This window comes from Podarcis liolepis (assembly GCF_965112155.1).
Source record: "Podarcis liolepis genome assembly, chromosome: 6".
Lineage (NCBI taxonomy): Eukaryota > Metazoa > Chordata > Lepidosauria > Squamata > Lacertidae > Podarcis > Podarcis liolepis.
The window spans coordinates 76,927,925-76,945,541 of record NC_139559.1 but is presented as its reverse complement, the minus strand read 5'-3'; the positions used below and the strand labels follow the sequence as shown (position 1 = coordinate 76,945,541).

The window sequence follows — 17,617 nt, the reverse complement described above, 5'->3', positions numbered from 1 at the left end:
TTTTGTTTTATACTGGGTGGTCTACCAGTCTTGGTATAATTGATATGTGGCAACTGCTGTTCAAAATACTTTGCATACTAAAACATGTGTAACTGAAGCATCTCCATCCAAAAAAACAAAAAATCACCCCTTTGTGGCTTTCTTCTGAAAAATGTTCCACTGCATGGTCACTACTGTCAGCTGCCTAATCAGAATGATTGCATGCTACAAAAGCTTACTGCTGGATCATACCAAAAGGCTAGCTAAGAATGCTGACCAGCGGCCAACCAGAGGCTTCTGGGAAGTTTCCAAGTAAATGAGAGCAGTAGTCATCCCATATTGATGCCTCCAGAACCTTGTAATAAGGGGTATGCTGTTGGCATTCATAAAGCTTCTGCTCAGCTGTCAAAGCTAATAGACCTACTTCTCAGTGAATTTGTCTAGTGCTTTATTAGAACTATTTAAGTTAGGGGCCATTGCCCCAACTTGTGCTAAGGACTTTCCCTACATTAATTATGCTTTGTTTAAAGAACTATTTTCTCTTCTCGTGTCCTCAGTTGACTGCCAAGGCAACTACAATGGATGACCTCCAAGTTCTGGTACTATGAGTAAAATCTTGTCTAATTCCTCCACAAATGCCCTTTAGCCATCTTAAAAAATAACAACACCAAAAACCTAAAAAAAACCAAAATAAAAAAATTCCTTCCAATAGCACCTTAAAGACCAACTAAGTTAGTTCTTGGTATGAGCTTTCGTGTGCATGCACACTTCTTCAGATACACTGAAGAAGTGTGCATGCACACGAAAGCTCATACCAAGAACTAACTTAGTTGGTCTTTAAGGTGCTATTGGAAGGAATTTTTTTATTTTGACTATGGCAGACCAACACGGCTACCTATCTACTACTAAAAAAAACCCTACTCTTCAGTGTTTCAGCATATGTTAAAAAACACACACCATGTTTCCAGATTTAAGAACAGTCCTGATGAATCAGGCCAAAGGCCCATCAAGTCCAACATCCTGTTCTCATTGAAACCAATCATATGCTTCTGCGAAGCCCACAAGTAGATCCTGGGTGTAGTACCATTCTTCCCACCACCATCGCATGATGCCCTACAACCGGGTTTTCAGAGCCATATTGCCTCCAACAGTGAACACAGCCATCATAGCTAGTAACCTTGTCCTCCATAAATTTGTCTAATTCTCTTTTAAAGCCATCCAAGATGGTGACTATCACTATTTCATATGGAGTGAATTCCATTGTTCAGCTATGTGAGGGTTATTCTTTTCTTTTTGTCTGTGTTCCCAAACCACACACACTATTCCAAGCTGGCACTGTTTTAAAGTGTTTGCACTCCTACCTACCAGGACATGTCCAGAGCTTTGGAAGACTTTGCTTTTTGTCCCATGATCCTTGCACTTTGGTGTTTGCCTCTGACATCTATATGAAGCTGTTGGGAGTGGTCCTTAGGAGCTTTGGGGCAAAGTCTCGTAACATTTATGTTGGGAGGGGCTGTACATGATCTGTACCATTGTCTCTGTGGACTGGGTGAAGGCCAGTAAACTGAGTATGAACCCTGAGAAGATGAAGGCATTGTGGGAGATTGGCCTCTTATTGATGGGGTCACACTCTCTCTGAAAGAACTGGTACTTGTCTTGCCGTAACAATTTATATTCGGCTTGCTAGAATATATGACCTTTTTTTTTTTCATTTGAGTAACTTTTCCACTGTTTTAATGGAACTGCCTTGCCCTTTAGTCTTCTTGATTCTGTCATTGCTATCAAACAACATCTCTCGGCCTGTCTAGCCTTAAAAATAAAATAAAAAATAGAGGTATAACTTTCAGTTGAACTTCATAGTTGTTTTATAAATTGCTCCATTTCCTTAAAGAATTTGACTGTCTTTAATGACACTTATCACGTTTAAATTATTTATTTCACTTTAATGGATGTTATTATTTTAAAACTGAATTACTTTGCTTGAGAGCCATGGCAGTGTTTTGCTAATGATAGCGCTGTGACTGTTTCCCACTTGACCATTTACTGGGCATCACTTGTCTTTCCTTAGCAATGCTGATCAAAACATAATTTAGAGTACATCTGCAGTTTGGTTCCCAGCAGGATTAGAGTGGAGAGTGGTCTTAGCATACTTCAGTCTCTGCCTGGAAGGCTTCTCTGACATCAGAGTATATATGTACAGGCAGTGGTGTAGTGGGGGGGGGCAGGGGGGGCATCGCCCTGGGCACAAAATTCTGAGGGAATGCAACCAGGCACCCCCATGCAGGTGCTAGTTTCCGCGGGGATCCCCACCCCAGTGGGGACCGAGAAATCTAGAAATTCTTTTAATCAAATTTATGTCAACTAATCAAGTAGTCAGTTGGTCTGTTGCGTTTATTTGTTAGAAACCATTTTCATCACAAAAATACAAAGATACAACCAGTTTAGAAATACATTTTAGCATAAGTCCCTGGCACATGGTATGCCATGTTCTACAATGGAATTTTCTGATCTGCTAACGCAAATAGAAACTTCCTATGTAGTGCATTTATCCCCATCAACAAATACCAGATTTTCTCCCTATTATTCCAAAAGGAAGCTCTCTGGAGAATTCATTTGAGAAGGCTTTTCCTGAGAGAATGATGCGGGAAGCAATACAGTAAGGAAAGAACTAATCAGTGTGAAGAAAATTTAAGCCACCTTTTTTTTGGCTGTCTTCCTGATTTGTGTGTTTTTTAAAATCTCAGAATCATGCTGAGCTTCTGTTCTAGGTGCAGAAGGATGATGGAAAAGTATATGTCACTATTTTTGGTTCAAAGTTCCCTAATGCCATGCCCATGCAATATCATTATGAGTATTTGAACCACCATTAAGGCCCATTCAGTCATGCAACATAAGCAATTTTTAATGTGTGATGGTACCAGAAGGTGGCCTTGCCCATCATAAAGGTTCTTCTGTAGTGCTATTAATGTAGTACATTTGTCATCGTCATCTTGGCTATTCCTGTCTGTTGGATCAATGGACCAATCAACCGTATTTTGACTTGCAGAAAGTGTTCCATATTGGGGCAGGTCTTGAAGATGTTTGCAAAATGCAGTTTCCCATTTGTTGACAAGCATGGATTTACATTGTTAATCCCCTATTGTGAGATATCTGCATTCTCAGTATCACATATTTCGTGTTGACTACACTGGCTGTTAGTTCAGTACCTGAAGCATCTGAGTACAGCATGTTGTTCCCTTCTCCTCTTTCTGGAGGCAGGTTAAGGCTGTTGTCCTATAATCCGAGTAGCACTTTTGAATTCACATGCATAGGATTAGGACCTAAAACCTTCTTTTCCAGAAATCACCGGGTTACTGTTTTCTGTGCAAGTCTGCTTTTTAAAAAAACCAAAAAACCTGTTTACTGATGTTTCATTGCATCTAATACCACTGTCTTAAAATTACTGAATACTATTGTGAAATATATATGAACACTTATATTTTTAAAATAGGTATAGCTTCCTCCCCATCCTGCCACCTATTTTCAGGAATTGAATTGGCTCCCCTGAATCCTCTTCAGGTTTTTTCACATGAAAGAAAGATCTAACTTTAACAACTAAGCCTTACGAGATCTACAGAGATTTAGGCAACTTCCTGCTTCCTATAAATGTAGCAATCAGGAGCAGCAGCTGCCTTTCTTTGTAGCCACATTGCTTTGATAACTTTTGAGTTCAAGTTTGTACCATAACTGCCATGTCTCAAATGCCAACTATTAACACTCCAGCTCTGCCAAGTCCAATTAAATATTTTATGATTAAACATCAAAACATGTCATGCCCAGGAAAATGAATGTGCTTTTATACTGTCTAATGAAAATAAAAAGCTGAATAGGCCAGCTATTCTTTTCCCTTAAGCCCAGTGTATTGAAAGCGATTATTCATGTTAAGATGACATACATGTCTTAAATAAATGTCTTTGCCCTATTTTTACTGCTTATCTTGTGATAAATATGGTGAAAAGTAAAGTAGAGGGGAATGATCTGCAGCCACAGGGCTGATTTAGTCAGACTGGTAACTAATTAATGAGTTGGGAACTTGTCATTGGCTTATTCTTCAAGAAGAATGCTAGCTCTTGTTCTGTTCTTTGCAAGCAGATCTAGGCTTGGCATATCACACTTGACTGGTTAATGCACAATAGGCTTACATGGGCAGCACATTCTCTAGCTGGTCTGTATCTGTTTCAAATGGAGGAAGCTCATAAGAACCTTAACTCCTTGTGCCTCGCAACTAAACTGCGTTGCTCCTTCTGAAATCTTAACATCCACCTCAAACACGCTTTGAAGATACTGGATCTTTTAGGTGTTCGATTAGCAGAGAGACTATAAACCATGGGTAGGCAAACTAAGGCCTAGGGGCCGGATGCGGCCCAATCGCCTTCTAAATCCGGCCCACGGACTGTCCGGGAATCAGCGTGTTTTTACATGAGTAGAATGTGTCCTTTTATTTAAAATGCATCTCTGGGTTATTTGTGGGGCATAGGAATTCATTCATTTCCCCCACAAAAAAATATAGTCCAGTCCCCCACAAGGTCTGAGGGACAGTGGACTGGTCCCCTGCTGAAAAAGTTTGCTGACCCCTGCAACAGTTGCAAAAGTTACTGTACCTAATGGTGAGCTACATCATACAACTTATCTGTGAGAGACTCTGAATTCATTTATCAAAATGTCATACAGAGCCAAGTACCTCTTCGAAGCTAGCAAGTCCCATCAACACCAAAGCGGCATGTTTTAGCTTAATGTGTCTGTTTCCGGAAAATGAAAACTTAGCTGCACCTTCCAACATCACTGAGCTGTGGGACTATATCTGACATTAGCTTTGTTTTATCAAATACCTCATGGCCTCATAGGTATACAAATCTTGTGACACAAAGTAATTGGATTCTGAAAACAGGACTACTAAGAAAATGTTAATTAATGGAATACTTACTCAAACTGCTTGAGTGCATACTTTTCCCCAGTCTATAAAGTGCTGCTTTTGCACCCTTTAACCTGAATGGGCCTATCCTATATGTGCGTGTTATGGGCTGGCAACAGTTACTAAGGACTCTTGGAAGCATGACACTTGGTTTGTGAATCAGCTCAGGTCCTATCCCTCTTTTACAACAGTAATGCCTCATCTTTATTCCTGGAAGGTGATCACAGCTTCCTGGACTCAAGTTCACGCTTTACAATACATTAGCAGCAGCAGCAGCTTATTGTCTATTATATTTTAATTATTTCACTCCACTTGGAGTTCTTTTTTTAACCTAAAACTGTTGTTCTGCCCCTACATTACCATTTGGGTAATTACCATTTACTGAGTTTTCAGTAATAATAATAGGACAAGGGTGAGATTCTATCAATTTATTTGTGCAAGTATGGTAGCTATAAAATTAGCAAATACAGGATTACACAGCGTAGTATAAAGTATATATTGCAGTCAAAAAAAAAAATCTGAAGGGGCAGAGTATACATATTTTTCCTTATCTCCTGACAAATCAAGATGGTGATGTTTCTGGTTTCTGAACAGCTGCACCTAAATCAGACAGAAAAACTATATGGCACCCCCGGAAAATTGTTAACTGTCTGTCTGCTGATCAGACATGGCCATTGAATATAATCAAAGGTGGTCCTTCAACTTATCTGTGTGGAGCAGACCACCTTTTACTGTAATCTCATTGCCTCACCTGCCCTTACACAGTAGAACCGAGTGTTAATTGTGCTCTGCTGCTACATACTGTGCCTCTAGGTTTCAGTGGAGATGTTGCTAGGAAGGGAGAGCCTTCAAATAGTGAAATATTTGACAACAGCAAAAGGACTAAAGTACAAGTTTTTTGACCATTGGTATATATTTCTTCCAGTTTTTATGCAGATTTTGGACCTTTAAATGTGGCTCTGGTGCATCGATTCTGCTGTAAACTAAACAAGAAATTAAAGGTGAGACCATTGTATTTTCTTCTAAATATTGTTTTTCTGCTAAAATTTAACAAACTGTTATTATTAACAGCCATTTATGATAATTAACAGAATTGCTGTTACATTAAGATTGTGTTTTTCTCTCTCTGAATAAAGAAAATGACAATTTATGCTCCATATGAAAATTAGACCATGGATTTGATAATGCAGTTCCATGACATCTAAAATATATACCACATATATTAACGGTATTCTTCCAGTTAACTCGCAAGATGATCTGAAACTTTGTTGGATGAAAAATAGTTTGAAAATGATTATATTTCATAGAAATTAATGCAGTGGCTTGATTTACATATAAAAGTAAGCCAGGATGAAACAAACCATAGTTTACAGGGAACAAGCATGTATGCTGTTCAGATTGCAGCCATCTCTCTTCCTTTGCTGCATTAAGAGGAAACCAACCAGAGTGTTGACTCACAATTACATGCAAATCAGTGCTTGGGGTCTGTTTTTTCCCCTCCAAACCACAAGAGCAAGCAAAGAATATGCCATGGTTTGTTCCTGGCTTTGTTCTAGCTGTGTGTTTGAAGAGAAGCAAACCATGAGTTGCTAGTTTGAAGATAACACAAGGGTTGCCAGACAAGAAAGGGATGAGTGCGATTTGAGCAGTGCGCTAGGATTCTGTTTTGTTTCTCTGTTGGGTGTGAAATAGGCCGTTATCTTAACACGGTAAGTTTAAAAATTTCTTAAGGCATAAGCTGTCTTGAACCGTGATCCACGTAGCCTATGCCGTAATAGATCACTCTTCTTTAAGATGCTTCATCCCTATGCTGAGCACAAGAGTAGAAAACAAGTCACTGGTTCATTGTTCTCTAACCCCTATTCATGTGAGAGATTTTAACATTTGATATTACTGGTGTTTCTGCACAGTAAGCAGCAAGCTAAGAATGGAGCCTGGTGATTGATTTACATGTTCTGGACTTTTCATTCAAAGGTGTGCCTGTCTTGTAAGCATTCCCTCTGTCTTTATTGTTGTTGCTGAGTGAATACATGAGGAGACTGTTTGTTCCAGATGTCTTAAAGAGGTTATTTTGGTGTCCCAGTTCCTCAGGCGTATTGTCTGCTAGAATTTAGGCATTCGGTAGGTTTTATTAGAAGATGAGCACAGGCGATGGGAAGTTAGCCACAGGAATGCCATCACCTGTGGCTGATGTAATATCCAAACCATCTCAGAAAGAGGCTGAAGAAGAAAAGTAAGAAAGACAAGTGGCCAATTTGCAGGCATACTGTGATTGTCTAGGGACAGATGAATCTGTCAGTTTTGTTCCCCCCTGTTTTTTCCTTTTCTGATTCTAAGTTTGTCCCATTTCTGCAGCAGTTTGTGATTTTTATTTATTTTTAGTCTGCATAAAATCTTGTGAGGATTTTTGTGCACATTTCTCCTAATATTTGCATTTTGTGTGTACCTTTTGGGGATCTACATAAGAAAATTCAGAGAAGTACAGATTTCAAAAGATTAAATGTGTTTTCGTTCACATATTAGTTCGGAAAATGCAAAATTAAGTTTTAATGTGAACCAAATAAATGTATTCTCCCATCCCTAGTTGAGGAGCACTTGACCAGGGAGTGAGGTGATTTGAAAGAACTGCCAAGACACACTATACTAAACTGATATTACTTAGCTGCCAGTATTTCATTCGCTTAAATTTGTGGTTCTGTGCTAACCATCCCTTCGTACTTTTTTCCCCTTTTTAAACAGTCATTCAGTCTTTCAAGAAAGAAAATAGTATATTATACCAGCTTTGACCAGCGGAAACGAGCAAATGCCGCATTTTTGATAGGTGCATATGCAGTAAGTATCACTCGATCAGTCTGTCTGTCTCGCTCGCTCTCTTTCAGGGACTTGCTGACCTATATGTTTCTGGCTAAGTACAGATACTATAAATGCTAGTATCACTGTCCTTTTGTTATAATTCTTCTACAGTCTAGTCCAGTATTTAAACAGTGGGAGAGATTTCCCCATTCTTCTGAACCTTTGTCTCTTCTGTTGCTCCCTTTCCTGCTTCTGGTCTTAAGCAGGCAAAGGAGGTAAAAGTGCTACACTGTGAGTGCTACACTGTGTTCACATAATACAGCATTGTTCGTTCTTGTGTCCAATTTCCTTTCAATATCTTCCTTGGACTGGGAATCCGGACTCTACGATTGGTCCCAGGGGGTTCAGTCTACTGCAGGGACTTTTTCCCTTATTCATTCTTCTTGGATTCAAGGGAACCAGCAGGAGAGACTGCCCTGCTGCTTTCATGTTGAGCTGTGCGCACAGTTTTGACCTCTCCTTTGTTAAAGGGCACTTTGTAAATTATGTTTTTTAAAAGATCTACAGCTGTGCTGGTGAGGCAAGATGGCAAAGTTTGTGTTGGTTTTATTTAGGAAGCTTGAGATGATGATGATGATGATGATGATGATGATTTGAAGCATGCATATAAAATGTTGTAGGTTATTTATCTGTATAGGTAAGCAAGATTTGTAGCAGTATGTCTTAAAATAATGCTCTTTTGGCTAAATGACAGTAAGTTATGTTTTGGATTTATGCTGTTTAGAAATGGGTCTCCTGTATAGGGAAACGGTGTGTAAATAAATACCTGTGCCAAAAAGAAAAAAGAAATATTATCTCTACTGAGATCATCAACATTACTTTGGGAATATGAACTCGTATAAGTACGTCATATGTCATAATCTTCCTGTATGGAGTAATGGAAACAAATGGGCCCTTTGTGGAGCAACTGAGCAAGAGACAAACAAATGAACTAGTTGAGCTTTTTCTAGAGGAGCATAACATTTGCTTTAACTTCATATGAGTGCTGAGAAACACCAAACAATAGTCATGTGGGGATGGTATTGACCTGGAAATGAAATCAACAAAGGACCAGTGCTTCACAAGAAGGAAAGGAGCAATTGCCACAGCTACTGTGTTTCGACTCGTAGCCATTGAAAGGGAGTTAGCTTTAAATTACATTCTTGTGCCTATCAGCCCTCATTGAACAGTAGGATTTGAACCCAATCTTTTTGGATGACTCTATACATTTGTTCTGTGCTTCTATATGGAAATTCTTCAGCAGGCCCAAATAGTTCCAAGGATGATGGTCTGTAGAATGTGGCCTGGGGGATTTGTGTTTCCTGTTCTGTAATTCAACGATGCCATGATGAACTTGGTGTCCCATTTGTCATCCTTTCTGGCTACAATGTTGGAATCGTTTCTAAGTCTGTAATGGCATTTATATTCTGCACGGTTGATATTATACTTCTTGGCTGACAACCTCATCCTGGATCTAACAATGGAAGCCTTCTGTGTTTAAATAAATAAATAAACCTGGTTGCTATTGCAACAGGCGTGATCATGCAGATCCATTAGTGTTGAGAAGATAGTGCAGCAAAAGTACTGCAAACAGTGAATTGTGGTAGAAATATTCCTTTTAATAGTAATTTATAAAGCATGTTGAAATGTCCAAGCTCTGTACAGCACTTAGATTGGACATAGACTGCAGACAGGAATTATCTAAGAGACACAGTGCAGAAGGAATAAGGAATGAAGAGGAAAACAGGCATTGGTGCACAGTTCTTTATGGCAAGGAGGACGGAAACAAGTTTCCTGTAGCTTCTGCTTCTCTGATTGATGGATGGGGCTGGGCTTGCCTGTCCCTTGCAATTATGTTCATCCTGAGAAGCCTTGGCAGAGCTCAGAGCATGCTTCCCTTTGGCTCTGCCCTCCCACAACACTCCTTGTGCCATAGATAGCAGAAACAAACAGCCAGGTTAATGTAGAACTGCACACACACAAACTGGAGCAGAAGAGCGATTATTCAGCTAGGACAGACATGTCTGCCTGGCTTGTGTATGACTGGCTAAATTAATTACATTAATGGTTGAGTTAAGAGTGCCACTGTTACATCACTTTTTAGCATGGACAAACTAATGGTCTGGTATACTTTCCTGTAGAAAAGTCAGGTGTGTGTTGTTCATGACGTTTTAACAAGGATTAGGGATGGAGACGCAATCTGTATCTCCAGTTGTGGGGGTAAGGATTCTGCAGGGGTTGATACTAGGCACATCATAGCCTCATCTAATTGCTGTTTCCCAGGTGTGGGTGCAAATCAAGCTTACAGGTGAGACAGGTAGTGCCAGAAGTGGGTCAGTCCTGCTTTGCACAGTATGCTTCTTAGGATAGTAGGCTGCTCTTTGAAGGAAAATAGAATGAGAGTCTCTCCTCTCTTGCCAAAATAACCTTCAGTTGAATTACTAGTCCTAAACTTGCATGCAGCCAACATTTTCCATTCATTTATCTCTCCCTTCATGTGCTAGGTTTATTATGCATAATGCTGCTGTTTCGAAAAACAATGTTTCCTGATGTTTGTGTAGTCTAATACATGACATTCTGAACATTGTTAGTTTAGAGGTTTGCTTTTTTACTGCCGTAATGCTAAAATATTAATGTGTAAAATGAGAATAGGCAAACACTAGATTAAATTCTAGAATGGAACTTCCACTGGTAGCTGTGTACTATAAACAGCCACACAATGTGACTTACGTATTTTCCGTTGAACCCAGTTCCCAGGAACACATATTTCCCTCTCATCTTGCTTTTATTTATAATGCTGCCTTGAGTGTTGCTCAAAATGCAAGGTGGGAGCCCCATTCTTTCCCCCCATTTCCTCCACACTGTTAGCAAACTGTGCTCCTAGTTCTACCTAGCGAGGTCTAGTTAACATTTGACTCTTCCATTGTGTGAAACAAATTACTCATGAAACCAGTATCATGTCCTGGTGGCACAGAGCACATCTGGTTGAATCTGGGACTCATACTGTTTACAGTAGAATGTAATCATACTGTGTAGAGTGTTGTTGTTTTTTTTCAGGCTGCCTTAAATGCAGCTCTATAATTCTCCCAGGATGCTTTTGTTAGTTTCAGTAGAACTCCTGGTATAACGTCATCAGCTGTAGCAAGGAACTGTTTAGCAGCCACTGGTGTGTGAAATAACGGAAAGCCTGAAATGATTTTGCATGTGCTACTGAGCATTTACTCTACCAGCTCAGAATTTGCAGAATGTAGTTTAAAATTCCCTTGAAATGTGCCTATGCAGTGTCCTAATCATAGAACAGTTCATTCCTTAGAAAGAACTTTTCAGGAAACTGAGAGAATGAAAATACGGTTTGCAAAACAGTCCTGGAAAGGTTTCCTTGAATCATGTTATTATCAACTACTGTTAGGAATGAAAACATAAAGTTAAGTTTTGATAGAGGACACAGTTCTCTATATTTGTTAGTAATTTATTCTTTCATAAAAATTTATATGCTGCTTGATGATAAAAAAACAACCTCAAAGCAGCTTACAAAAGATAAAACAGTAAAATCAAGAAAAAAGCACAGCCATACTTTAAAACATACAGAAGTTAAGATACTAAAACAGATTAAAATGACCTCAAATTTCTAAGCGTATTGGTTTTTAACAAGTGCCAAAAGGAATACAGTGAAGGCACCTGCTTGCTCTCAGTTGGCAGGGAATTACAAAGTGTAGGCACTGCCACACTGAATGAAAGAGTTCTTACAAATGCAGAATAGCACCTGTAGTAGTGCCAATTCTGTCAATTGATGCAGTTAAGTGGCAAATGTGAGGTAAGGCGATCTTTTATAAAGACAGATTTCATTCATAAGTTTATTAGCACTTTTTTTTTTTTTTTTTTTTTTGCTACTGCTTACTTCTGTAAGCCGTCATGACCTACATCTTCACTACTACAAAAGAGAAGGAAGTAATTTGATTTCCAAGAAGCGTACTGAATGAGAATAGGAGTGCTTTATTATAAGAGAGTCAGGAGAAGAATACTGACTCGAACATAACCACAGAAGTCAGAGGAACTAATCGTTTCTGTGGCTTCAGTGGATGTGTTATCGTCAGTATAACAGTGGATAGAACTGAACTCAGGATGTTGCAGCAAACTGGGTGGAGTTTCCTGAAATGGTGCTCATAATGCAATCCCATTCATACAAAAACATACCCTTAAACATTATTTATTGGAAAGCAAATTGCAAGTTGTGATGCTTCTATCAAACATGAGATGGGCATATCTACATTAAGAATAATGTATGTTATCCAACCATGCTGCTTAGCTAATAGTAAGAATTATGTCGGTAGAAGGTGAGGGAATATATTTTGGGCAGTTCTCCTCCCTGCAGCCCTTTCCAAATCTTCTGCAACAGATCAGGGGAAGGGGACATCTCTGAAAACTGCTTCCCTTCCTCTTCCTCACTGTCTGCTGAGCAACAGCATTGTATACAGCCTATTGGCATTTCTCTGACCGATTGAAGCATGAAAATACTCTTTTTAAGGCTGTGTAGCAGATGCTAAAGAATGGCAGGTTTCATCCAATTCACATTAAGGTCTTGTTTTGAGAAAATATATTGTACCACTGCAAATACCATTTTAGCTTTTCTAAGACAGTGTGCTGCTCACGTTGGTTTTCTTTTGCAGGTAATCTCCTTAAAGAAAACACCAGAAGAAGCTTACCGAATACTTTTATCCGGATCTAATCCACCATATCTTCCATTTAGGTATGGCTGCCGCAGTAATAATACCTAACATTTGCCTAGCACTTCCATGTGTAATGCATTATCTAGTTGCAATCCTTAACAACAACCCTATAAGATAAGTCTGTATTTGATATCCCCCACATTGCAGGGGGAGCCTAAGAGACAGTGGTTTGCCTACAGCCTCCTAGTGAGTTTGTGGCAGAGGTGGGAATCCAGGCACTTCCTGATTCATCGCTCAGCCTCTTAGCCATTACATTATGCCAGCTGTAGTTACAAATTAAACAGATTAGCTTCAAAGCTTCTAAATAGGTGTTTGAGGCTGGCATATTGTGTTGCAGTCGCTGCCTAGCATTTAAATTACCATGATACATGGATGATGATGTGTAGATTCTTTCAGGCACCATGATACTTCCCTTAGTCTACATTTCTCTTGCTTAATTTTTGGACCTGTTTTTCTGACTGCTTTTTGTTCCCTTCTCTTGCTACCCACCAAAGGTCCAAAGAGCTGTACATGCTCTGTTTTTTTTTCCTGGCTCCCTACTTCATTCCTTCTCCCACACACCACCTTACCACCTCCCAATAACAAGTCTCTGGAAGATTGCCAGCACAGACCTTTGGGGTGGCAGCCCTATATTTGTGGAAGCTCTGCTAGCACCAATGTTGACAGGGAAGCTCTGCTAGCACCAATGTTGACAGATTTTGGGCACCAGGTTAAAATGTGCTGTTGTTTTTTTAATCCTCCCAGGCATTTGGATCCTAATATTGTTGGGGTTCTTGTGGCTATCTCAGTTGGAATCCTTGTGTTGTGTGAGGGAAGGGCATTTTTGCTTGGTTTTGGTGATTATGGATTATCGGTTTTAGTGTGTTGTTGATTTTACACATCATACATATTTGTGGTTGCATGAATGCTATTGTTGTAACTCACTTTGAGACTTTTCTGGTAGAAAATGACAAATAAATTCAATGATTAATATTACTTGAATGGTTTTGGCTTCATTGATAAAAATTAGCTAAACTTTCGCTTTTGTGTTCTTTACTGTGTCATTTGTTACATTTTTGCATATTAAATATGCATGTCTTCTTTTCAACCAGATTTAAGAGGCTATGTCTCCAGGCTTGTATTATGGGCTTGTAACTTCTGAGGAACTGATTTGCACTTCACCGCAAAACCTAGAGAGTTAGTGTTTGGCAGATCTAGTTAAATAGAAAATGTAGGTCCAGCATGGGCTTGACGTGCTTATTGAGACAGATGTGAGTCACAGATGCCAATGAATTAAGTTTGACCATTAGGTAGATGGTGACAGAAGCCGTTCCTTTGTCATTATCAGAATGACTTTCTACCTTCTGCCTGAAAATGTAGGAAAGAGTACAAGGATAGGTACATAAGGCTGGCATTTCCTGACAGTCATTTTCATTAGGGCAAAATTGCTGCTGATTTAGCTGCTTAAAGAAGCTGGCTGGATGCCAAGCATCAAAGCTTTCTCAGCACAGAGCTATTTGTAATACCTGGAGTTTAGATAGCTGCCACGAATGTATTCTGAGCTGTAGGCATCAAATATTTAAAGCAAGGGCAACTTATCAATGATAGCAATGCTATTTTGAAGCCTACATAGCTACTGTGTATGCTCACTTGGTGGGGTCAGTGCATGGAACATGGTAGTTCTAACACACACACTGTTTAGTTATTTACTTGTTTTTTTAGTTGAGAGCAGAAATGACTTGTGCTGCTTGGTTACTTTTCTCCTGGAGCCTGCTTATGCATTATAGGCCTCCCAGTGCCAATTGTGAAGCATTTGACACAGACTGCTTGTTTTCCCCTCTGAAATGTACCTGAGAAGGGACTGGAAGCGCAGCTCAAACATGCAAAGTCTCTTCATTGTGTTCCCCTGCAGGAATACCCAGTTTTCCCTACCTAGGTATGATTTCAAGAGAAATGCATGTCTGAATCTAGTTGAAAGGTATGAATGGAAGAACAGAAAAAAGATACATATTTCCATGATCCAAATCAGCTTGTTGTTTGTTCCTGAACAACAAAAATGCTTTTCTTCATTTGTCAAGATTATCAGTTTAAATGACTGTGGATACCAGGATTTCTCAGTCTAGTGATCCAAGAAGGACCAGTTACGGGATGCCATTATAAGACACTTTTAGGAGATTTTTATATTGTGATATCTATTAATGGGGAGGGTTCTTGTAATTTTGTTTATAAGGCAACATGCCTGTCTCTTGTGCTTCAAGGAGCATTAAGAGCAGCTTACAAATCACATAATTAAAAACAAAGCCAATACTGAAATAACCAAACAATTATAAAGTACTCCTGGGCCTAGAATCAATAATCAAAAACCAGAACCAATTCTAGGAGGCTATCTAGACCTAATACCTGATTATCTAAAGTGAATCAGATTGCTGGGTATCTTGAGATAACAAATTCTACAATCCAGATGCTGTTACTGAGAAGACGTACTCTCAGGTCTGTTTTCTGCACCTCCTAGGCACCAGGACACAATCGTTGCACGACCGAGTCTCTTGAAATATGTAGTATTAGTTTTCATTCAAATAGATCTGGTTTCATTTAGCTCAATGGCCTGGAAAATCTTAATCTGCTTAGAAATTCAGACATCATTTCATTTTAGGCCTGCAGGGGCAAAAGACTGCTGAAATACCAATATTCAGCTAGATCATATATACCATGCAGCCAGGTTCCAACCTCTGTGCATGGTGGAAAGACAGGGGAGAAGTTAATGCTGGCTGAAGGGATTAATATTGCATTGAGGGCATTTAACGTTAGGTTTTTAGTCAAATCGCTTTATCAATGCCAGACCTTCTAGCTTCCCAAAGGATCTGTTGTAGTGAAATACGACTGCATTCTTTCACAATAGGCAGCGGTACCCATTTTATAATGCTCAATATTTTGTTTTAAAGAGTTTTCATATATGGAAGTACATACCTCCAGTTTTTCTGCTTAGCCTTTGCCCCTTCATTAGGCAATACAAACCACTGAGGAGAGTCTGCTTTCTATGCAAGTGACTGCCAGTGGACTGCAATAAGGGGAGGTTCAGCCAAATGTCCCCAGTGCTCCCTTGTCTCTGCCTCTTTGCATTCCAGTGGTGCCAGATACAATCATCTGTGGCCGGCCCAGGGTACAACAGCTGAGTAAACATTGACAGCAGAAAAGGACCAAGCTGTATCGGGAAATAGGTGTACAGGCAGCTGTCCTTCCTGTTCCAATTGGAAACCATGGGTGTCTTCCAAAGGCAGTCACTTCCACTCATTCAGAAAACTCTTGATTTTAGTTATTTCCGCTCTGCCTCTTTAAGGCAAACTTTCACAAGGTAGTTTACAATTAAAATGTCAAAAACAATACAACAATGGAATATCGTAATAATACAGCGAGGGGCATTTGAATAGAAAGAGCGACAGATATAATTGTCAATAAAAAGCTTGGTGGCATACAGAAATTTTTGAATCTCCTTAAAGGCCACAAGAGGGGGCCCATAGAGTTCACAGCAATTGCACTGGTGTGGGACCACCACTGGGAAGTCCCTGGTACCCACAAGTCTGCTCAGCTTTAACAGCAGGCAAGGGAGCATTGGTTCATCATGTTAAAGTGTATCTGGAATGTTATGTCTGTGCTATCCATGGCTAACCCAGTGCAGTTTGCTGCCTAAAGCAAAGGACAAGGTGGCCCCCACTCCCCACTTCCACATAGAGAAGCTGGCTGGACTGGCAGTTTAATCTTTCTTCAACACTGGTCATTGCATAGCATCCTCCACTTGACGTGAGGGCAGTAAGCTAACCTAGTGGGTACAAAACAGCTTGGGTGGCCCCTAGCATCTGCTGCCTGAGGTTGGTTGTGTTTCTGGTAGAGCTTTTCTTAGCACCAACCTAAAGCAGTTATGCACATGCAAATCAATGAGTTGGGGGGTGGGATCTGATGTTTAAAACTTGAGTGAAATTATGGGTAATATTGAACTAAGATTTACCCAGAGTAGACCCATTGAAATGAATGGATCTAATTTAGTAACGTTCATTAATTTCTCTGAGTAAAACTTAGTAGAATACCACCCAATTGTTTTCTTAAATGTTTGGCGAAATGCCATAACTTTATTTTTATTTTATTCCAAACCCACCACCACCACCATTTGGGGTCTTAGCGAACCACTTAATGGTTTCTCTGCTTGCTGTGGCATTTGTAATTCCATAGAATTTGAATTGTAAATACAATACAACCTAAGAAATAAAAGACACAGGGATAATACAATTAACAATCAATATTCAGTGCAGTGGATGTGCATATACAAATCCAGACACACTGTTGGCTACCTGAATAAAGCTCACAAACCCCTGGCGGCCCACAGTTTGTAAACCACAGATCTAGAGTATGGCCATTGGCTTTATTGGGACTGACACTTTACCCTGTGATTCCTGGATAAAAAAGATATGTGCTGGTAAGTTTTGCATCTCTCTTTGTAGACACTCAATTCATAAATGAGAGAAATGACGGTTAACTTGAAACTTGGCATTGGTAGGTGCATTTCTTTCAAAAGTAGGATGGGGAATATTTAAGGCTGACTCCACTGCAAGAGTTTCGTAAAGCACATACTTTAAAAGATCACTATACACAAATGGTGTACAGCATTAGAGAATGTTTGGCACGTGAAAGCATTTGTTTGCAAGGGTAGTCTATAGTGACAGTTGCTGCTGTGGAAGGGATATATGGTGTTGCCACAGCTTTGTTAATAGTATATGGCAAAGACTTTCTGGGCTTGCCTGAACTTGCTGGATTCCTATGCAAAGGAAAATAAAGACAAGTCTTTCTGAAAGCTTCCTTTCGAAAAACCATTGCATTAGTATTGGCAGGTAAATTTTTTGATAGGAAAGCTTCTAGAAACAACAAGACTACCGTATTTTTCGTCCCATAGGATGCTCCGTCCCATAGGACGCACCTAGTTTTTTGGGGGGGAAATAAAGAAAAAAAATTTTCCCTTTATTTCCCCCCTAAAACCAGGTTGGGGAAACCAAACCAGGTCGGGGAACAGCGGGATGGCGGCACTGCGCCTCCCCGCTGTCCCCCGAGCTTGTGGGGCTGGCCGATGTCTGCCCGGCGCGCGGGGTGCTCTGCTTCAGGG

The 17,617-nt window shown here is 39.8% G+C and overlaps 1 protein-coding gene across 8 annotated transcripts in view; it reads left to right on the top strand.

The window, feature by feature from the left end:
• Positions 1-17,617, top strand: part of CDC14A (cell division cycle 14A) — a 93,213-nt gene that overhangs the window by 6,682 nt on the left and 68,914 nt on the right. For 7 of the 8 annotated variants that reach the window (XM_083511091.1, XM_083511094.1, XM_083511089.1 and 4 more), the window contains exons 3-5: positions 5,856-5,931; positions 7,670-7,762; positions 12,430-12,509. In XM_083511091.1, coding sequence (XP_083367217.1) covers positions 5,856-5,931; positions 7,670-7,762; positions 12,430-12,509 — 249 coding nt within the window. The remainder of the gene's footprint in view (positions 1-5,855; positions 5,932-7,669; positions 7,763-12,429; positions 12,510-17,617) is intronic. The other variant, XM_083511093.1, reaches the window with a different exon arrangement.